The sequence below is a fragment of the Terrapene carolina genome, unplaced genomic scaffold, assembly GCF_002925995.2.
Source record: "Terrapene carolina triunguis isolate 2854851 unplaced genomic scaffold, T_m_triunguis-2.0 Scaffold66, whole genome shotgun sequence".
NCBI classification, from domain to species: Eukaryota; Metazoa; Chordata; order Testudines; family Emydidae; genus Terrapene; species Terrapene triunguis.
The window spans coordinates 49,975,116-49,999,047 of NW_020664417.1; the positions used below are offsets into that span (position 1 = coordinate 49,975,116).

At 42.7% G+C, this 23,932-nt stretch overlaps 1 protein-coding gene across 1 annotated transcript in view; it reads right to left on the reverse strand.

Annotated features, from left to right (window-relative positions):
* Positions 1–23,932, reverse strand: part of TUSC3 (tumor suppressor candidate 3) — a 272,148-nt gene that overhangs the window by 147,244 nt on the left and 100,972 nt on the right. Inside the window, exon 2 of the mRNA XM_024192953.1 lies at positions 14,675–14,844. Coding sequence (XP_024048721.1) covers positions 14,675–14,844 — 170 coding nt within the window. The remainder of the gene's footprint in view (positions 1–14,674; positions 14,845–23,932) is intronic.

Consider the following 23,932-nt stretch of genomic DNA (forward strand, 5'->3'; position numbering starts at 1 on the left):
CAACTATTTTTTTTTAATCCCATTTTGTAAACTAGATTTGAAAGTACAGAAAATGTTGAGCTTATGCACTTATTTGGTAATTTCTAGAGTTTGGTATTTCACACTGAAATAGGCTAACATGTTCATTGGCATCCTGAAGAGGGCAGTCAAGCAGCATCAAATGACTGCTGCAAATGCTTAAGTAATAACTATAGGGCACTGTTCTGTTAAACCTGTTATATTAAAACCTTACCATTTTTATTATAAGAACAAGATGATAACATCATTTCATCTTGATGCTATCATTCTCCTTATTCTACCCTTTCATATTGGTTACAGATATTTATGTAAAATCATAAAAGAATTATAAATTATAGTTATGCCTCTACTAGTCAATAAGTTTCTTAATTTGTCCCCATCTTTGTATACTTTGCATCTTTAAATTAAATCAGTTTCCAATTTATTTAATGGATATCTGTCTTTTCAGAAGAGAGCTTAGCTTCTAAGTTTTGTTGTTGTTGTTTTTGTTTTCATGTGTCTACTTGCACGTTCTGCAACAGAGTGGTTTTGGAATACAATTTTTAGAACTTACTGAAGGTAACTTAGCAAAGTATTCTGTAAGACTTCTCTAGAGCAGCTTTTATAAAGACACTGACAAGGCATTCTGTAAAGAGCAAAAGTGGGTAAAATTCAAATATTTGCACTTCAATACTGAAGCTAGCTCTTAATTCAACTGGTGAGCAGGTGGTTGAAAAACTATAGCTGTCTCTCTTTTGAAACCAATGGGACTACTCATAGTACATGAAGTTACGCATGCACACAAGTCCTTGAAGGACTGGAGTCTAATTAAAGACAACACAGAAGTGGGCATAACAAATAATGGAAAGGTCTGGAGAAGGAAGGATGAGACGAACAGTGATAGGTTCACACAATTTGTTACGTGGTCTAACTATGTACACAATCAGATAGCATCACATCATTCTTATTACAATACATAATATCTCCATAATCCATCATGTCTCTCTATCTACTTAGACAGATGTCATTTATTGCATCACTGCTAACAGCCTTCTGAAGTGATTGGGAACACCTATCTGGACTCTGATAAATACTAGGCAAATCTCCAGAAATGGTAGTTCTCTAGAAGGGGATTGTATCTCAGGTGCAAAAAAAATCCATCTTTTATTTATTATTTTTTTTTTTTTAAATTGGAGTCTTTTACTACTGAAAAGGCTATAGATATAACCATCATCTTCCAACTAGCTGTGTGAGCTGCTATGAAGAAGTATGGGAGGAACTGTATTTGGTCTTGGCATGAAAGGACTGCATGATCAGACTAGAAATAGACACTAATGCTGCTAGTTTGACATTACTTTTTCATCAGGCTGAGCCAGAAAGGAGAATAGAGTATCTAAGAGCACAAATAGTGCTACTGTTACTACCACCATTTAAGAGTTTAGGCAGAGATCGTAGCACTGCAGTACCAGCAATGACAGCAGTATTATCTACCAGTGAGAGATGCAGAGACCAGGTTAGATGACACAGTGCCATCTAAACATTGTTTACCTGGGATATTCAGTATTTTTACAGTAGTCATTGTTGGTATGAGGTTGTTTCCTTTCCTGCATGACATATGCTTAACATATATTAAATTATGGGTTTGATATTTCCAGCAAACCAGATTAACTAAATAAGCCTCATCTATGCTTAGTTTTCTCTCCAGAGCTTATGAACAGCTGTAATTGCCAGCAGTTACAAGACACCATATAGCTCTTTATAAGAAGGCACATTTATTCTTAAGATAAAAACATTAGAGAAAATCTTACAAACAATAAAAAAACCTACACACAAACAAAAAGCTTACCAGAGGTCAGAACACTAACAAGACCTTAGTAAATACTACAACACTAACAAGGCCTTAGTGGGGGTCAGTCTTTCAAACCCTACAATGGGTTTTTTCCCCCTGTGGTTGCAAGTTTGTAACAGCGTTAGCTCAGAACTCCCACAACCACGAATAACTCAGTCTTTCCTTTATGCAGATTGGGCCTTTGATATTGGCCTCATATAACATGTGATCAGCAGACAAAGGCGTGCTCCTCAGTGCATAGCTTCAAAAGGATATTTTTTTTTGTAACTGGAGGTGGGGAATTTGCATTCATCTCCTCCTACATATTTCCCAGGAAATCTACTTTATACATATCATCCCAAAAGTCCACTCTTGTCTGGCACATTGTTCAATAGTGTTTTGATCATGTAGGCCTTACATTACATTTCCTTACATTGGAGAGGTTACATACAATCCCAGCCCACAATAATACAGAATATTTGCATTTAATACAATGAATTCCCAAATATATTTAAACTTAATAAGTTTTCTCAAGGATATTCAGGAAATTGCCATATCTGTTACAAGGGGTTTTGTTAAACAGAATCAATTCAGCAAAGAGGAGGGTTTTCTTTGTGTATGTGTCTACACGACTAATCTCATTTGTATAGCTTTAGCACTATTTGGTTTTCTGAAGGTGAAAATAGGTGCAGAACTAGAGAAAATTAGCTTAGTATAATGCTCGAGTAAGGGCTTGTCTACAATTAAGACACTACAGTGACACACCTGTAGCACTTTGGGTTATCCACCTCCCCAAGAGGCGATAGCTAGGTTGATAGAAGAATTCTTCCATCGACCTAGCTCTGTCTACATAGGGATTTAGGTCATCTTAACTATGCCCCTCAGGGGGTGTAGATTTTTCACACCCCTGACTAGCGTAGATAAACCAATCTAATTTTCAACTGTAGAGCAGACCTAATGGAATAAAATTAAGAAAGAGAAAATGTAGGCAGAACATTAGGAAAAAAATCAGTAAGATCTATTAAGCTGTGAAATGATCTGCCCAGGGAAGTGATGAAAGCATTATCACATGGTACATTAAGTAGATTAAACAAAACACTAATAACTATACAATAGGCAACAACTTGCATTGGCAGAGGAATGGACTAACAGAAAATCTAGAAGGCCTTTTCCGTCTCTTTATAAGAAGATTTGTTCATTGCTACTCTTTACTGCTACAATTATTGCTGTTTGTTACTTGGAATAATATTTTTCCTAATAATAAAAAGACGAAAGAGTGTTGCAACCCAACAACAATTTATAACTAAGTTCTTTGGCCATGAGTCTGGGAAGATCAATAAACATACTGATAAACATAAATAGACCCACACCTATCTTAACCAAATAATGCATCTTAACCAAATATGGTTAAGATGCATTAAAGTCTCTGCAACTCCATGTAGAAAATGTATCACATATATAATAAAAATACTACAGAGTGCTCCAGAAAATTCAAACTCCATAACAGAATTCTCATAGGTTTCAGAGTAGCAGCCGTGTTAGTCTGTATCCTCAAAAAGAACAGGAGTACTTGTGGCACCTTAGAAACTAACACATTTATTTGAGCATAAGCTTTCGTGGGCTACAGCCCACTTCATCAAATGCATAGAATCTTACTATATGTTCCATTCTATGCAGCTGATGAAGTGGGCTGTAGCCCACAAAAGCTTATGCTCAAATAAATGTGTTAGTCTCTAAGGTGCCACAAGTACTCCTGTTCTTTTTTTTAAGAATTCTCATACTCTTTCTACAGACTAGTCTTTCATCATGAGTGAAAGTCTGAACTCTATCAGATGTACTGGAATGCTTAAAGCTGTCCAGTCCAGTCTAGATTTTGGTTTTCTGCCTTGAAGGGTTCCTCTTATATGTAGCTAATGTTTCTTCTTCAAATGATTGTTCATATCGATTCCAATTAGGTGTGTGCACGCCGAGTGCACAGTCTCCAGTGCCTTATCATCCGGCACCATCTAGAGGCAAGCTGGCCATGATGAGGTGTTCACCATCATCTTCTCAGCACTGTTCGCCTCGGCACCGCTCCCCATCACTGTGGCTGAGACACCATTCTGAGGCATCAGGTTCCGGGCATGGCTCCCTGGCACCAGCGGGGAGACGCTCCCCTTTCCCAGCACCACGAGAGAAGCAGCATTGGTGCCCAGCATGGGCATCTCGGCACCGGTATCCCGTACCGTCAGTTTAACACAGTTTGACACAGTTTGGTCATCACGGTCAAGATCAGTCTCGTCCGATTCTGATGGAGATTCCTTCTACTCTCGCCACAGCAGACACAGATCACACCGGTGATGGAGGGAGACACTGCCAGCATGGCACCCCAAGTGGCGACCCCTGGCACAATGACCCTTTTGGACCCCCTGGGCATATCATCAGGCCCAGGGTTCCCTCACCAGGCACTCCAGCTTGATGCCTCCGAAACCCAAGCAACCCAACCAACCATTGACAGGCCTACACCACAGGGATCCGACACAATGTTGGCACAGGCCCCACCACCTACCCAGGTTGCCGCTGCGCCGACTCCAGCACAAGCCACACCGCAGGACCAGGCTACTGTCACTGCAACAGTGGTCACCTCAGGGCTCCTAGCACTGACCACGAGGAGATCAGAGGCCAGAGGGTCAGGAGGACCCCGTGCCACCTCTGGCTTCCTCATCTTCATCCCTGGACGAAGCAGTGGCAGGAGCTTCTACTCGGGTCTACTCGGGTCCTACCCCGATCAACCATAGGGTCCACCAGGACATTCTGCGGAGGATTTCCCGTAACGTGGGGATACAGGCAAAGGAGGTTGTCAAACCTGATGGCCCCATGGTCAACATCCTCGCACCAGAAAGCCCATCCAGGGTAGCTCTGCCTCTGATAAAAACAATTCAAAACAACATTCAGACTCTGTGGCAGACACCCATATCTATACCGCCTACCGCTAGAGGCGTGGAGTGCAAGTACTTCGTCCCTTCCAAGGGATACGAGTACCTGTTCTCACACCCGCAGCCATGTTCTTTGGTGGTGGCCGCGGTTAATGAGAAGGAAAGACAGAGCAGCAGTGGCCGACCCCTAAATCCAAGGAGTCGAAAAGCATGGACCTTTTTGGTGGAAAGGTCTACTCTACAGGGGGCCTACAGCTGAGGATAGAGAACCAGCAACCTATCCTCAGCAGATATAACTTCAACTGCTGGGCCACCATGGGGTAGTTTAAGGAGTTGATCCCACCAGACTCCGGAGCCAAGTTTTAAGCTATTATTGATGAAGGGAAGGCAGTGGCGCGGACCTCACTGCAGGCCTCACTAGACTCTGCGGACTTGGCTGCCCGCATCCTTTCCTCCGGGATAGCCATAAGGAGGAGCTCATGGCTACAAGCATCCAGGCTGCCCCCGGAGTTGCAGCAAACCCTGCAGGATCTACCATTCGAAGGTGCAGGGTTATTCTCAGAGCAAACAGACTCCAAGCTGCACAGCCTAAAGGACTCACGGGCTATGAAGTTGTTGGGTATTCACACACCGGCTACCCAACGAAAACATTTCAACCCTAACAGCAACAAACCTTTGTCAGGCTCAAAGCAGGCCTTTTGAAGGTCCGCCCAAGGATGGAGCACCTGTCTCAACACTGGATCCTTCCCTGTGTTTTTTCAACTGTCTATCCCACCTTTTCCGTGCTTTGTCTCGAATAACTTCAGACCGCTCCGTTCTTCGCATGGTGGAAGCGGGATATTCTCTCCAATTCTGCTCCTACCCTCCCTCCCACCCTTTTCCCAGGCCCTCTTCCAGTCATACTGGAAGGGCATAATGAGTGGAGTCCCACAGGGATCAGTTCTGGGTCTGGTTCTGTTATATATCTTCATACATGATTCAGATAATAGCATAGAGAGTACGCTTATAAAGTTTGGGGATGATACCAAGCTGGGAGGGGTTGGAAGTGCTTTGGAGGATAGGATTAAAATTCAAAATGATCTGAAAAAACTGGAGAAATTGTCTGAAGTAAACAGAATGAAATTCAATAAGGACAAATGCAAAGTACTCCATTTAGGAAGGAACAATCAGTTGCACACATACAAAATGGGAAATGACTGTTTAGGAGGGAGTACTGCGGACACGGATCTGGGGGTCATAGCGGACCACAAGGTAAATACGAGTCAACAGTGTAACACTATTGCCAAAAAACGCAAACATCATTCTGGGATGTATTAGCAGAAGTGTTGTAAGTAAGACCCGAGAAGTAATTCTTCTGCTCTACTCCGCACTGATTAGGCCTCAACTGGAGTATTGTGTCCAGTTCTGGGCGCCACATTTCAGGAAAGATGTGGACAAATTGGAGAAAGTCCAGAGAAGAGCAATAAACATGATTAAAGGTCTAGAAAACATGACCTATGAGGGAAGATTGAAAAAAATGGGTTTGTTTAGTCTGGAGAAGAAAAGACTGAGAGGGGGCAAGATAACCATTTTCAAGTACATAAAAGGTTGTCACAAGGTGGAGGGAGAAGAATTATTCTTCTTAACCTCTGAGGATAGGACAAGAAGCAATGGGCTTAAATTGCAGCAAGGCAGATTTAGGCTGGACATTAGGAAAAACTTCCTAACTGTCAGGGTGGTAAAGCACTGGAATAAATTGCATAAGGAGGTTGTGGAATCTTCATCATTGGAGATTTTTAAGAGCAGGTTAGACAAACACCTGTCAGGAATGAGCTAGATAATAGTTAGTCCTACAATGGCAACATGGTAATTTTAACTGTCTTTAAGATTTTAAATAGAAAACACAGAGAAAAACTAGGGCTGGTCTATACTACTAAGTTAGGTCAACCTAACTACGTCACTCAGGGATGTGAAAAATTCACACCCCAGAGAGAAACAGTAAAGCCAAACTAAACCCCGGTGTAGACACCACTCAGTCAGTGGAAGAATTCTTCCATTGACCTAACTACCACCTCTCAGAGAGGTGTATTTACGACAGCAACTGAGGAACCCTTTCAGTCGCCGTAGTAAGTGTCTACAGTATAGCACAGCATTTCTAGTGCGGACACATCTTTAGATGCCTTAATACTATGGTAGACATGATTGAAAGAAAGAGCAGATAGAGAAAAATACGGAGACACAGTAGATAAATCTAACGAGCACAGAGAGTGGACAGAAACAGCTTTATAATACCATAGTTTATGTGATGCAGAAAGTAGCCAATGCTACTTTTTAGGGAAAAAATGGAATGTATAACTTTGCTAGAGATTATCAACAGAGAGTCCAGTGGCACCTTTAAGACTAACAGATGTATTGGAGCATAAGCTTTCGTGGGTGAATGCCCACTTCGTCGGATGCATCCAGACTAACACAGCTACCCCTCTGATACTTTGCTAGAGATTATTAGTCATAGTAGTAAAAAGTTAAATATTTCAGTGTTGGTGCTACTTTATACTTGAAATATCACATTGATTTTTGGTGTGCATTCATTTTGAAAATGTTTTGATGAGTGACAGTTAACTTAAATCCTAAATAGAAGAATATCTACAGAACATTACTCATTAAGTTGCTTAAAGCAAAAATAGATTCTTCACGAAGTGTATACTGAGTAGCTAACAAAAAAGTAATTCATGCATTCAAATTCTGTACATACTTACAGTTCTACTCCCCATTAATTAACCATTGATTTGAGAAATGTCAATTTTCTGATAATAGTTTTATGTGCCATATGATCAACTTCATTAAATTCACATTATTCCATATGGCAGGACTGGGTCTCAATTTCACATCTGCTTAAAACAATTTAACTAAAAGCAATATGTTGATTTTTTTTTCCTTCCAGGATTATTTTAAAGATTTACAATTGCTATATACTTAAATGCTTAGAGTGGCACATTGCAGGATGAAGTTTATAAGCATTTTTCCACCTCAGTAAACAATATAAAGTTGTAAATGAGATTGTTTCTTAATAATGACAATGTTTATATTATTTTAAAGGCAGTACAAAAAGGCTCATAGATGTACACAGAAAACAACATGAAGGAGTTAATTCCCTGTTATTCCATGTAATGATGACTACACTGGCCCTTTTAAGAGAGAACTTTGTACTTCTGCTATATACCAGTGGTTCTCAAACTTTTGTACTGGTGACCCCTTTTACATAGCAAGCCAAACACATTTTTATATATTTAACACCATTATAAATGCTGCAGGAAAAGCAGTGTTTGGGGTGGAGGCTGACAGCTCACGACTCCCCATGTAATAACCTCACGACCCCCTGAGGGGTCCAGACCGCCAGTTTAAGAGCCCCTGTGCTATATCTTTGCTGATATTGAGGAGGAAACAAAATCACCAGATGGATCCTGATGTCCACCCCACACAAGACCTGAAGGGGTTAACGAGTCTAGGTGGGCCAATTAATCACCTAGGTTGCACCTGGAGGAGGAGCCAGAGAGTAATGAGGGCTAATTAAAGAGTAAGCTAAGCTATACAGGCCCTAGAGGGGCTTGTATATCCAGTAGCTGAGAGTAGAAGAGGGGCTACAGAGAGAGAGAGGGTTTGCAGTCACCCTCAGCGTAAGAAAACACAAGGTAGGAAGTAGCTCAGGGATACATCAGGAAAGTTCAGGACTGTGCAAACCAGGACGGGCTCCAGGGTTTTTGCCGCCCCAAGCGGCAGAAAAAAAAACAAAACAAAACCGCGATCGCAACTGCGATTGGAGGCACTCCGGCGGCAGCTCCACCGTGCCGCTTTCTTCTTTGGCGGGAATTCGGCGGCAGGTGCTTCCCGTTCCCTCCGAGAGAGACTCGCCGCCGAATTGCCACCGAACAGCCCGACGTGCTGCCCCTTCCCCTTGACCGCCCCAAGCACCTGCTTGCTGAGCTGGTGCCTGGAGCCGGCCCTGGTGCAAACCTTGACTGCTTATTGTCAGGGCCGGCTCCAGCTGTTTTGCCACCCAAGCGGGGAAGTGGGGGGAAAAAAAGGCGATCGACGGCACTTTGGCGGCAGCTCAAATGCACTGCTTCATTCTTCTGTGGCAATTTGGCGGTGGGTCCTTCGCTCCCAGGGACTGAGGGACCTGCCGCCGAATTGCCGCCAAAGACCCAGACGTGCTGCCCCTTTCCATTGGCCGCCCCAAGCACCTGCTTCCTTCGCTGGTGCCTGAAGACGGCCCTGCTTATTGTAGGGTCCCTGGGCTAGAACCCAGTGCAGAGGGTGGGCTTGGGTTCTCCTACCAGTCACTGGAGAAGTGGCACTGTTAAGGGGCAGTGAAAGAGAAGACTGCCTGGGACAGTGGGTCCAGAGAGACTTAGATGCATGCAGTTTTCACAGAAGAGGAAACCCTTCCTGGGTTTTGAATCAGCAATCCCATCTGGCTTGTGAACTCTGTCTGGGGGTGCATCTTCCTTGAGCGCACCCCCGAGTCCTTCCCTCAACTCAGTGCCTTCACCATAGACTTTGAAGGTCCCAGTACCAAGTCTTTGGGAGACTTATGTAGTCTCTTTTTAGGTACCAGCAATGAGGATATGCATCTGGACTGTCAGAAGAGGGGGAACACTCCTAACTGACTCAGATGTACTCAGTACCTGTTCCAAGTGGGAAGGTTCCTACGGTGGGTGAAGCACAGACTCCATAAGCAGGTACTTGTGTTTGGCAGCCAGGAGAATGAGGCATTAGTCTGGTACTGAGCCCGGTACTCAACGAGAAACTGTGAACCCCACTAGAGAAATACTGTTCTAAACTTATTCTTATATGTATGTATGTACATATACACAGGGGTTCTCTCAACAAATTTTTTAGTGGCCTCAGAGTGCGGCCACCAACTCTCACTGGTGGCTGCACTAACACTTTTTTCCCTAAAATACTTAATTTTAGGAAAAGCAATTAAATATGCACAGATCCACATCCAAATCATTGTAATGTATGTTTTTAGGGTTTTTTGGAAGACTCAATGACAAAAATAATACTGCCTCCCCTTTCAGCATCCCCCCATCAAGTGCTTAGTGGATCCTGCGGCTTGCTGTGAAAAGTGAAATTTGTATCTTTGTTAATATCACAGAACACGCAGTAGCTACCTGGGAGGCTATGAAAAGTGATAAGTGACATTAACAAACATATACGTATTACTTCTCACAGATAGTTAGTAAGTCTGCTGGGAAAAGTGATACTTGCATGTTTATTAATATCACTTTTCTCAGCAAGCCCCAGGACCCATTAAATCCTGGATGGGGGGGGGCCGAAGGGGGAGGCAGCAGGGGCCAGAGGCTATGGTGGGATGGATCTGGGGCAATGGGGAGGATGGATGTGAGGCTGAGGGAGGCAGCAGGGGCCCGGGGCAATGGGGGAACGGATGTGAGGCTGGGGGAGGCAGCAGGGGCCTGGGGCAATAGGGGGACGGATGTGAGGCTGGGGGAGGCAGCAGGGGCCCGGGGCAATGGGGGGACGGATGTGGATGCGAGGCCAGAAAGGCAGCAGGGTCCTGGGGGCGGGGGAGAATGGATACAGGGCCATGGGAGGTAGCAGAGGCCGGGGCGATAGGGGTGGGTGATGAGCCCCACTGTTGCATGGCCAGAGCCAGGGTCTGGTGTCTGCTGCTATGTGGCCAGGGATGGGGCTCAGTGCCCACGGACGGGACCCAGAGCTGGGGACCAAGGATCGGAGCCTGCTGCCGGACAGCCAGAGCTCAGAGCTGGGTGCATGGGGATCAGCACCAGGGTCTAGAGCCGTGTGGCTGGAGCCTGGGTCCAGTGCCCATCACTGTATGGCTGTAGCTGGGGGCCAGAGGCTGACTGAAGCTCCACGGCCAGAGCCGGGCGTCAGCACCTACTGCCCTGTGGCCAGAGCCAGGGGTTGACACCCAAAGCCCTGTGCTTGGAGCCTGCTGCCGTGCAGCTGGGGCTGGAGATCAGCGCTTGTAGACAGCACCTGCCACTGCACGGCTGTAGCCCGGGACTGGAGCCGGGAGCCAGCGCCTGCTGCCACGTAGCTGGAACCAGGGGCCAGAGGCCAGGGCCATGTGTCCAGAGCCAGCGGGGGTGAGGGGGGGGGGTAGAGGGGGATGGCAGTACCTGGTGCCCCACAATCGGAGCCCGGGGCCACAGGGCCAGGTTCCTGAAGTCCCGCCACTGGAGCCTGCTTCCCAAACCTCCTCTCTCCCCCACCACAATGTGGATCAAGAACTCACCTTGCTCCTGCAGCATTGTGCCCCAATGCTCTCCAGAGGCGGTGCTTTGCCCCCCACCCCCATCACCACCCAGGAGGCTGTCGTGGCCACACAAAAAGCCCCTGGTGGCTGCATGCAGCTATCGTGGCCACATTTGAGAAACGTTGCACTACACTAGATTAACACTACGGGCAATATGCATACTAAAGAGGGAAGGCTTGCAGATGCAAAGATTGTAGCTCCAACAACCACCGTCACTGGCGGTAGGAAGGAACTTCTGGGCAGGGGAGGTCAGGGGCAGTATGGCCCTTTATACATACATGTAGAGGCACAAGGCACTAGAGGGGGCTGACACTGCTCCTATCGGTACTCATTAGGGAAAAATCTCCAACAACCATGCATGAGGTGCATACACATCTACATGAACATAAAATCACTTGAAGAACTTTCCTGTTCCAGCATAGGGGAGTCAGGGGTGAACTCAGGGGCAAGAGGGAGACAGGCCATAGCAGACAGCACTATGAACTTAAGAAAATAAGAAAGGCCATACTGGGTCAAACCAAAGGTCCATCCAGCCCAGTATCCTGTCTGCCGACAGTGGTCAATGCCAGGTGCCCCAGAGGGAGTGAACCTAACAGGTAATGATCAAGTGATCTCTCTCCTGCCATCCATCTCCACCCTCTGACAAACAGAGTCTAGGGACACCATTCCTTACCCATCCTGGCTAATAGCCATTAATGGACTTAACCTCCATGAATTTATCTAGTTCTCTTTTAAACCCTGTTATAGTCCTAGCCTTCACAAACTCCTCAGGCAAGGAGTTCCACACATTGACTGCGCACTGTGTGAAGAAAAACTTCCTTTTATTTGTTTTAAACCTGCTGCCCATTAATTTCATTTTGTGGCCCCTAGTTCTTATATTATGGGAACAAGTAAATAACGTTTCCTTATTCACTTTCTCCACACCACTCATTATTTTATATACCTCTATCATATCCCCCCTTAGTCTCCTCTTTTCCAAGCTGAAAAGTCCTAGCCTCTTTAATCTCTCCTCATATGGGACTCGTTCCAAACCCCTAATCATTTTAGTTGCCCTTCTCTGAACCTTTTCTAATGCCACATCTGTACACAGTATTCAAGATGTGGGCGTACAATGGATTTATATAAGGGTGATAAGATATTCTCCGTCTTATTCTCTATCCCTTTTTCAATGATTCCTAACATCCTGTTTGCTTTTTTGACTGCCGCTGCACACTGCATGGATGTCTTCAGAGATCTATCCACGATGACTCCAAGATCTCTTTCCTGATTAGTTGTGGCTAAATTAGCCCCTAGCATATTGTATGTATAGTTGGGGTTATTTTTTCCAATGTGCATTACTTTACATTTATCCACATTAAATTTCATTTGCCATTTTGTTGCCCAATCACTTAGTTTTGTGAGATCTTTTTTGAAGTTCTTCACAATCTGCTGTGGTCTTAACTATCTTGAGCAGTTAGGAGTTTCCTAAACTTAATTTCTCCCTACTGTTACTCACACCTTCTTGTCAACTGTCTGTAATGGGCCACTCTCTTACCACTTCAAAAGTTATTTTTCCTCCCTTGGTATCCTGCTGTTAATTGATTTATCTCGTTAGACTGAACTCACATTTGGAAAAGCAACCCCCATCCTTTAATGTATTTATACCTGCTCCTGTATTTTTCACTTCATGCATCTGATGAAGTGTGAAGTGGGTTCTAGCCCACGGAAGCTTATGCCCAAATAAATCTGTTAGTCTCTAAGGTGCCACAAGGACTCCTTGTTGTTTTTGTATTTGCTCAGGTTCTGATTCAGCAAGGTACTTAATCACATGCTTAACATTAAGCATGTGAACAGTTATGTTGACTTCAATGGGACTGTTCACATACTTAGTCACATTTTAAAGCAAATTGGGGCCTTAGAGAGAGATTCTGGATTGGAGAATTTTATAGCCCTGTAACTGAAGATGCAATGTAAAAGCCGTTGTGCTATACTAGGCACCTCCAAGCCTTCTCGCATTGGGAAAGATGTTAGACAGCATAGGTGAACTGCACAGTCATGAAACAAAGGAATAGCTTCACTCTTGTATCAGAGCGTTGGACCCCCATAATCCCATTCTGAAATGGTAAATCCAAATTAATCGCACCTATCACAGTATTTATTTATAAAGAAATGAGGCTGTGACATAGAGACTATTTGGCAAAAAGCCCCTGTTATTTGCAAACAATTTTCACCTGGGAGTTGACTAACTCAATGCAACAAGCACATGCTTTACAGGATATTTATTCATAAAGAGTAACATGTAAGGTATCTACAGAAAGCTCTCAATTTGCCAAGATTCTTAACCATTTTGAGATATATGTATGGGTAATATTTAATGTATTTATATTGAAAATGTGCTTTATGGCCTTGGAGTAGAAATTAGTCACCAGGAGATAATGTGCCTCAGAGATGACTCATTCAAGCAAGAGGGAACTGTCACCTCTCTCTAAATCAGCCAGTGAGGTAATTCAAGGTTCTATTGTCTACCCTTGCCACATCTCAGAACAGTCAATGGGAAACCATCAAAGACAATTGCAAATGATCTCAACCACTTGGCAGTAAAAAAGGACATTATAGCTGGCAGGAGATCGCCCAGGCTATGAATAGAGACAAAATTCTGTTTCAGAATAACAAAGGGTAGGTAGATGCAGTCTTGATCCATTCACTGAGGAAACCCCTAAAGGAGTGTGGGGCTTTCATTAACATTTCGATCCTGGTTCTTGTGAAACCAGCCAGCTCTGCAACAGACTGAACTTGGGGGGGTGGGGGGAAAATCTACTTTATTACATAGGAAAGGTAACTACTGGTAAGTGTAGACCCAGATTCATGTTTTGTGATTTTGTTTTGTATTGCAACCTGTTGTTTCCACTAATCTCTCTTGTTTCTACTTAAATATTTATTCTTTCTTTTATCATAAGTGCTGCATGGTTTACAGGAGTGGGGGTTTAAGGTAAAACTGGTAAATGGGGCTACCCTGCACTTTTGGAGGCAAAGGATCTGGAATTTATGTAAGTAGCCAGCGTCAGGGGCTGGATATCACGGGGGAACGATTCAAAGAGATTTAGAAATGGGCGTGTACCTATTGTTAACCTGCAAGACAAAGTTAGTGATGGCATAGCCCAGAGGAGAGCACTTGAGGGGCTGAAAGGCTAGTGGTGTTAGGGAGCTGATATCTAGCTATCACAAGAAAGACTCCCTCACACTGGCGACAGGGGGAAACAAGGTAACTCACAGTCCTGAGTGCTCAAGAACCATCACAACAGCTAACTGGCAACAGACACTTACTGGGAATAAAAAAGATTATTTTAAAGAATGAAAAGAAAGCCTTGCATCAGTTATTAATTTAAGTAGAAGCTCTTAAATAGTGAAAATTAATAAAATAATTGACAACATTCATAAGATGTATCAGAGGTAGAAAATGTATCACAGGTAGTCATTTATAAGATGTATCACAGAAGGAAGATACTATGGTAAGCACCCACAAGACAGAGAGGTATTTATCTATCTTCCCAGGACCCAAGCTAGAACAATAACACTTATATTGTACATCAATTAAAACATAGTTAATTGAGCATTGTGGGGAGGAAGGGGAAAAGAAGAGCAGAAGAATCTGTTTCATAGGGTATAAATTACCTGCAAACAGAACATTGTCTCTGTGGCTGGAGAGCTGTGAACATTACAATCACAGAGTAGTTACGAGGTGGGGCCTTCACAAATCTTCTGAATTTGTCTCCATTCATGCGGATGACTGAGCGCCTTGAGCTCCATTCCATAAGCTGTTCCACCTTTTCCGCTAACAGATTCTGTAATCAAATACAAGGAGGAGGCATGTTAAATACAAGCACCATGGGGCTAAATTCTGCCCTTGTTTGAACATACCCAATAGAAGAATTTTACCCTTATTCTAGCTACTTTTAACAACAATTGAGTTAAAGATTTTTTACAAATATAACTGAATTTGGTTTGAAAAAAATTAAACTGATTAAAGCAGACTTGTAAGTTACTACTTAAGGAAAACATTTTATTTCAAATGCTGGTGAGTACAGCTCTATTGTACAGGTATCTGTGTCTAGAGGAAGAGACACTTGTATGGCCTTCTTAGCATACAACACGTCAATTTCCATTGCAAGTAAGATTGTTTTACACATCTGCACAAAGAAAAAAATCAGAATATAGCATTATGTTACGTTTGTTATGTAACAGTCAAGTCATAGCAGCACAATCACGGCCATTCAGATCTCAAATTAAAAGAAAAATACAGCTGGAAGGGCCAGAAAAGCAGTTATATCTTTTTTATAACACAATAATTAGTTTAAATAAAAGCAGAAAAAAAAGACAGGATTTCCTTACAAGTGTCTACCATATTGCCACTGCATTTAAGTTATACTTACTAATAAGCATTGGTATTTTATTGTAGACAAGATTGGTACTGTTGTAATAATTGGTCTTAAAAATTTACCCTAATTGTGAGCTCAACTGTAAAATGTACGTGAAAGTTCATGAGATGTCACAATAACCTACAATAACAAATGTTGATGGGAAAAAGTACAAAAAGGAGACAGAGAAGCTGAATTAACCAAACCAAAAGGCCGAATGAACTCATTTAAGGACTGTGTTAAGATCATACTTGCAGGGCCGGCGCAACCCATTAGGCGACCTTAGCGGTTGCCTAGGGCACTACAGTTTGGGGGGCGGCGACCACGGCGGTATTTCGGCGGCGAGACCTTCCACTGCCTAGGGCAGCAGAAAAGCTGGCGGCGCTCCTGCATACTTGGCAAACAACAGAAGTGTGGAACCAGAAATCAGTGAACCAGAATTGGTCTGTCAGAAACTAGGCCTAATTGGTGGACAAAATAATAAAGAGACGGGTTATTTCACCCACCATTCCTTTGTGAGTCCTTAAAAAAAATACTGTGGGGAGAAAAAACTGGCTATTGGAGCAAGTTTCGCCATCATAGCTGCCATCCTCACGAACTCCTGAGACCCCAGGCCTTCATCATCTTGATCCTGAGAGATGTCCTATCCAGAACAGGCCAGAAAGGAACCCAGATGACATCACCACCTCCACTGGCTCCAGCTGAATCCCAAACATCACCTGGGATGAAATGGGATCGGACTTTATCAACAACAGCTCCAGGCCATTGAAACTAACTTCTTCTCTTTTCCACCAGAAGGATAGTTATTGAGTTATTGCCATCTTTAATGCCACCTAAGAAACTGTCAAACAAGGGATTTGTCCTATTAAAAACTCTCTCCAGCTAAAGGGAAAGGGAACAAGAAATACTGTTAAAATGAAAGCCTTATTTAATACTTTACATTTCAAATGCTTTAATTGTTTGTCCTTCTTTTCTTTATCTTTAATAAAAGGTTTAAATGATTTTAATGGTGTTTGCCGTGGTACTAAGAAGGCTGAGGTTTCTGTATACTAAACCCTGAACCTTGCTTAACGCTATTTAATGTTGGACAGTGAGTAATTGGGTTATGTCATCTTTGGGACCCTATGTTCCATCTAAATTAATATAACAGTATCATAGTCTATTATTAAGTTTGCCCAATATTTCCTACAAGACCCCGGTTTCAGTTGCTTATAACTTTGCTAAACTTTACCATTCAGACTGAAATTTCCTATTGCATGTGCCTGCCTCGGGCTGATGTCTTGGAAAATTTATCCAGAACAGTTCAGCCACTTCTGAAAATGAGGCTATGAACAAAACACATTTTTCCCCCACTTTGAAAAATTCTGGTGATCTCTTTTGAGAAGCTCTAGCATCTCCATGCTTTGGAGAAGGGATGTGAAATTTGGCAGGCAGTGACATTTAATATCAAGAATATGCATTTTCCCAATAATTCACCTAAATTTAGCAAGTTATAAGCCTCTTAAAAATTGCAGTTTGCATATGCTCATTAGATTTATTAAAGATTTGCAGCTGTATTCCCTGAAGAATCAGTTGGCATTGAGCTTGCTCCAGAACCTGACTGAGCACGATTTTCCCTGCAATTGCAGAGCTGCTGCAGAGTGCGCTGAGGCTGGGTATCAGAACTGAGTGAAGGCAGTCTCTCTCTCTTGTGTTCTCAATTCGTCCATGCTGGCAGTGTGGAGTAAAGGAGGATGTTTGTAGGACCCCTGCCTCGTTTGTGGCTTAAGTTGGAAGATGTGTAGTGAATGAGAGAGGCAACACACTTCTCAGTGCAGGAAGAGAAAAGATGGTCTAATGATTAAGGAAGCTGAATGCTTTTCTGGGGAATTTGATTCTATCCCTGCCTCTGGCCACAGAGTTGCTGTGTGATGCTGGACAAATCACTTAACTCAAACTTTTCACAGATGATCACTAATTTTGTGTTCCTCATTTTCTGGGCGCCTGACTTGATGCCTTAGTGTCTGATTTGAAGAAGTACTGAACCCTGCAATTGAAGTCAATTGTTACTGTGCTTTGAACATGTAAAAGGTTACATAAGGCTAAGTACTCTGAAAAATCAGGTCCTAGGTGTCTCAAATTAGGCAACCAAAATTAGTGGATACTTTTAAACAATCTCTCTGTGCCTCAGCTCCCCACTGTAAAATTGAGATAATACCATCTCCTCATCTCACAGTGGTGTTGAAGAAAAATGAATATTGTGAAGCACTCAGATGCTACGCAGATGAGCACCACAGAAAAGCCCATGAAGTATTTAATAATTCTGTCTCCAGAGCAGGGTTTGAATAGCGTGTAGTAAATAATGCCTTGGTCGATACACTGAACAAAGAGAAAACTAAATATTGAATAGTTGCTCATTAATTGAGCACCATCCATCCTGTAAACTGATGGATAGAGGCCTGCACAGATACACATTTATATTCGCAGATGCAGATATCCCCGGATATAAATCGATATCCGTGGAACCGCAGGCCTCTCCCAGGACCCACAGCGGCAAAAGGAGCAGAACATGGGGCCACCACTCCCAGGAGCCAGCGCCCCGCGCCAGCAGTTTCTCTGGCAAAGCTGTACCACTCACAGCCCTCCCCTCGTCCCTTCCATGCAGCTGTCTGCGTCTCCTGTTTGGGGGCAGTACAGCCACGCCAGAGGAGCTGCTGGCGTGAGGCACTGGCTACTGGGAGCAGCAGCCCCAAGTTCTGCTCCTTTGACTGCTGCGGTTCCCGGAAAGCCCTGCGGTTTTGTGGATACTGATTTATATCCATGGATATAAATTTATATCCGCGCAGGTCTCTACTGATGGAGGCAGTGGTCCTTATGTAAAAAAATATGATGTGATCTTGTAATTAAAGACTATATAATAATGCATGTGCATTCACAAGGTGGGTGAATGAAGACTACATACGCAACTTTAATTCTGGCATTTCCTAACTTTTAAATGCTTGACTTTGCATCTTTAATGTCCTTTTTAATGTAGTTTTGTGTTTGTAATACGCATTTATTTTCATTGAGCACATGTAGCAATTAACAGTCATTACTGAGAGCTCTCGCAGTGCTGTATGTACTCCACCTCTCCGAGGGGAGTAGCTTGCACTGCTGCGAGCGAGCGTGCAGTGCTGCAGGCACTGATTACACTAGCGCTTTACAGAGCTGCACTCGCTGCGCTCGGGGAGGGGGGGTGTTTTCACACCCCTGAGCGCAGCAAGTTGCAGCGCTGTACAGCGCCAGTGTAGCCAAGGCCTGAGTGTGAATTGATGCAGTGTCACTTGCCTAGGGCTATGTCTACTCTTCAAATGCTGTAGTTAATCCACCTTCCCAGGAGGCAGTAGCTAGGTTGACAGAAGAATTCTTCCATCTACCTAGTGCTCTCTGTACTGGGGGTTAGGTCAACATAGTTATGTCTCTAAGGGATGAGAATTTCCCTGGAGAGATGTAGCTATGCTGATGTAAATTTCCAGTGTAGAGCAGCCCTAAGTCTGCAAAGAGCTTAAAGCAATAGCTCAGATGTGAATATCCAACTGAGCCCACTCAAGCCCACATAACAGTCAGATTCCATGACCACAGTATTTGGCAGTTTTTTAAGATGTCATGAAATTCTGTATTTCTGCCAGCATCCAGTGTTTTGTTTTCTTTCTCCCCGTCCCATTGAGACCTGCCTGCAGCTGCCTCATGCTCTCTAGTTTTCTTCACAGGGAAGTTAATTGGATTACAGTGTGCACTGCCTGCACTGTTCCATGGAGCTGAGCTCACTTCTGCAGAATTTACAGTCTGTGCCCTTGACAGTTTAAAGGAGCTCAGTCCCTATCTTTTTCAGCCAACATAATTCAGTGCAGAGGGCACAAGACTGAAGTCGGAAGACACGGATTCTATTCCGGACTCTGCCACTGACCTGACCTGCTATGTGACCTTGGATAAGTCTTAGTTTCCCCATCCCTAAAATGGAGAAGATGCTGGCTTTCCTAAAGCCCATTGCCAACTCTGTCCACATATCTTTTCAAGGGACACCATCATAGGACCTAATCACATCAGACACACTATCAGAGGCTTGTCTACCCGCACATCTACCAATGTGATATATGCCATAATGTGCCAGCAATGCCCCTCTGCCATGTACATTGGCCAAACCAGACAGTCTCTACACAAAAGAATAAATGGACACAAATCAGACATCAAGAATTATAACATTCAAAAACCAGTAGGAGAACACTTCAACCTCCCTAGTCACTCTATTACAGACCTAAAAGTCGCAATTATTCAACAAAAAAACTTCAGAAACAGACTCCAACGAGAAACTACAGAACTGGAATTAATTTGCAAAATGGACACCATTAAATTAGGCTTAAATAAAGACTGGGAGTGGATGAGTCATTACACAAACTAAACTATTTCCCCATGCTAATTTTCTCTCTACTGTTGCTCACACCTTCTTGTCAACTGTTTGAAATGGGCCATCCTGATATTCACTACAAAAGTTTTTTTTTCTCTCCTGCTAATAGCCCACCTTATTCGATTAGTCTCATTAGAGTTGGTATGGCAACACTCATTTTTTCATGTTCTCTGTGTGTGTATATATATATATATCTTCCTACTGTATTTTCCACTGTATGCATCTGATGAAGTGGGCTTTAGCCCACGAAAGCTAATGCTCAAATAAATGTGTTAGTCTCTAAGGTGCCACAAGTGATACAGACTAACACGGCTACCACTCTGAAACCTGTCAGTATTAATACTGTCACTCCCAATTCAGCCATTTAGGAGTGTGGTATTTCAACCATTATTTAACTAACAGGGCTCCTCAGCTCCCCCCATTTAGGAGGATACTGTGGGATACAGCAGTGGGATTCTATGGAGGTGTACTAATGAAGGCATAAAAGGAGTTACCTATCTTTCAGAACTCCTGCTCTCCAAATAGGCTTACCCTCATAAAGCTATATTGATCACCCCAACTTCCTCACTATCACTTAGCTTTTCAAGATAGAGATGAACTGAGGAATGTTAGGTGGGGCAGGGCTATTTATATTCTCAGTCAAAAGGCTGATGGAAGCACAAACTTGTGCCCCCAAATGTGACTGCTGTCTATGGCCTCAGGTACAACAACAGGGCTCTATGCCGGCACACTCATGAAGGAGAGCTTGTATTCTCGCTTTCTACAGCCATACTTCCAGGAATAATGTCCCAGAACAGAGGCCTCTGACTGTCTGGCCTTTTCCAGCAGTGTAAATAAATAGGGCAGCCACCTATCCAGTCTATGCTGAAATTCATCTAGGTTCTATACTCTGGCAAAGAAGAAAGTACACAGCCCTAATGCAATATACCTTTGTTGATTTTCCTTATGTTTTTATTTGCCAAAACAAAACTATTTGGGCTTTATTATTGCCAATCAATAACAGCCAAAATCCTGCACTGATCTACATCAAGTGTAACTCCATAGGCTTCAACCTCTACAATGAAGGAGGTTGCATGAGTTGTAAATTAGTACAGAATATAGCCCTGGATATACAGTAGTTGGGGTCTGGAGTCTTTTACTTTGCATGGGTGGGGAGTAAAGTTTACAGCTAGTAATTTTGAAGAGTAAATACTGAAAGATGTTTCTATCACCACAAATCCTGAATCAGTAATTTAATACATCAAATTTATTTTCACCCTGTTAAGTCCTGAAAATAAAAGGAAATGTTCATGCCTATAAAATGGTGTTCTGTGATTTAGAGCCACCAGTCTGAAGGATAGGTTCTTGACGGATTTACAGTTCTGTTCATCACAGGCATGCAAATGAACAATTAATAAAAAGAATTTTCCTGCCAAAAGAAATATTTGCTATTTTGCTTACATGGAGGAACTATTGGAGTTCTTCCCTGAGAGAAACAAACAGAATAGATTAAAAAGAAACCTATCCTCTGCTAAGTTTACTCAATATAGGGCATGGTTCGAATTGTAAGATCTGAATTAAACAGTTTACAGGTAGGAAATATCTTATTTCTATTTCAAAAGATCTACCAGTTTTGGATGATGTTCCAATAGTAATGTTCAATAAAAATGCAAGAGATGAACTAACAGCAGCATAGAAAATATGATTTCTCCGTGCTACATTCACTGAAGCTAAGCGATGAAGTCTGTAGAAACTAATGAAAGGATAGAAAGATTTTCAAGTTTTCACATAGCAACAATAGATTCCTTTTTGTCCTGTGTGGCTCCCGGAGACATAAAGGAATTTGCTTCCAGCAAAACGGGGTAGAGACCCCTTACTGATACTTTACAGATCTCTGAGAGCACTAGCAGAAGACTGTAGGCTGCTTGACTACCAGAAACATGAGAAACAAATATCATCTGCACAGACCCTAGTAACTATTCCTGCCAAACTAGAAATGACCTAACTAAGGCACAGCTTTCTTGATATTTTCAAATTGCCCAGGTACAAAACCACAGTATCAAGCTGGACATATATAATGGTGCATTCTTTGAAACTTGCTCAGTCGTTAGTGGGTTTATTTTTAAAATCCACCAGAAAACTTACTGCAAGTACACTATTCTAAAAACCAGAAACAACTATGACTTTGCAATCTGCTTCAATGACACTGAAGGATTCCAACTCTCATAAAAAATAAGACTTTCATTAAGTACATGGAGTGATAACCTGCTCCATTGAAATCAGTGAAAACCCCTGTTGATTTCAAGGGGGCCAGGATTTCACCCAGGGTTCTGAGAGACTTCTTATTAATAAAATCCTGGCACTTTCTGGTTTATTGCTATCCCAAGATATCTCTTTTCATAACATTGCTGATACAAAAGATCTTCCTGTGACTTGTGATATCTGATCTCAGAAGCAACCTAGGAAGTGCTAGAAGGATTTCAAAAACTGAAGAAGGCTTTTTTTAGTTATCTAAAAACCTATTTACAGTATGTGCTTAACTGAGTTTTCATTTTAACTTTATATTTTAAAGTCTGACCACTTAAGCTCTGGAAGTCAGACATATTTCTGGTTATGCTTATAGCTTTGACTTCAGATCATGTGCTGAAAGTGACATCTACTTTTCTGTCACTGGGCTCAGACAGTTAAACATTTCCACTTAAGGAAAAATAAGTGTTTTGACACATGCTGCTACTGTTGGGACCCACTTTGGTGATTTCATGCTTCAGGAAATCTGTATAATTTCCACAAAACCATTAGAAGAATTTTTTTGTGCTATGACAAGACCAAACTGCCATGACTTTCTCTTACTTAGTATGTAAGGAGAACACCTTAATCGGTTTAGGTTCTTTCCAGTTGGAAAAAATTACTCATAAGCAAAGAGGTTTTAGAGAATTAATATTTCATGGATTAAAAATGTCCTGTGTAAACTGTATCTCTCATGAATAAATTCCTCTTCCTGAAAAGTGGCAGTGTCCTGTAAGGAAAAAGGTAGTGGGGTAATTGCTAACAGAAAGCACTAACAGGAAATGCCCTGCTGATTTTTTTTTTTAATATATATATATAATCCGATTCTAACAGTTGGCAAGGGCACTGTTTGAAAAGGCAGCAGTCTAGTTCCAAGTATCCCTACTGTGGGCTGTTCTGACTCAGATTAAAAAAATAAAAACAACGAGGAGTCCTTGTGGCACCTTAGAGACTAACAAATTTATTTGGGCATAAGCTTTCGTGGGATAGAACCCACTTCATTAGATGCAATGTCGTTGTACCCAACTGGTCCCAGGATGTGAGAGAGCCAAAAAGGGTCAGGTAATATATTTTATTGGACCAAATTCTGTTGGTGAAAGAGGCAAGCTTTCAAGCACCACAGAGCTCTTCTTCTGGTCTGGGAAAGGTAATCAGAATGGCACGGCAAAATAAAATGTAGAACAGATTGTTAAGCATAAAGAGTTAACACAGATGTGAGCAATTAAAACCTCTGCAGTCACAGGACAAAGGAGAGATAGTGGGTTACAGACAACTGTAACAAGACATAAAACCAATATCTGTATTCATTCTATTACGATTCATGTCTAGCAGAGTTAGGCTTGTCTTTTGAAAATATTGTGCAAGTTTCCTTTGAGGATGAGTACAGAGAAGTCAAATATGGAATGATCATTTTGTGAAAAGTGTACGCACATGGATAGTGCTTAATTTGTGCCAGGACTAAGACCCAGCACCTCTAGGCTTAGCAGTTCATAGTCCTGGCACCTCTGGGCTTGCTGCATCAGTTATCAATATTAAAAATTGTTTGAACCCCGGCACCTAATTGCTTGAACCTGGCACCTCTTTCATTAGAAATTAAGCACTGCCCACAGGTGATAGAGTTATTTTTGTCTTTTATCATTCTTCTGCATATATTCATTCAAGAGCATAGGGATTGTCTAGTTTCACCCACATAGTTATTGGTGCTTGTGATTCACTGGATGAGGTACACCACTTCTTGTGACAGGCATGTGTAGGACCCAAGTGTGACGGGTTGGATCACAGAAACCCCCTTGGGAGCTGCCATCCAATGAACCAAGACTACCCCTG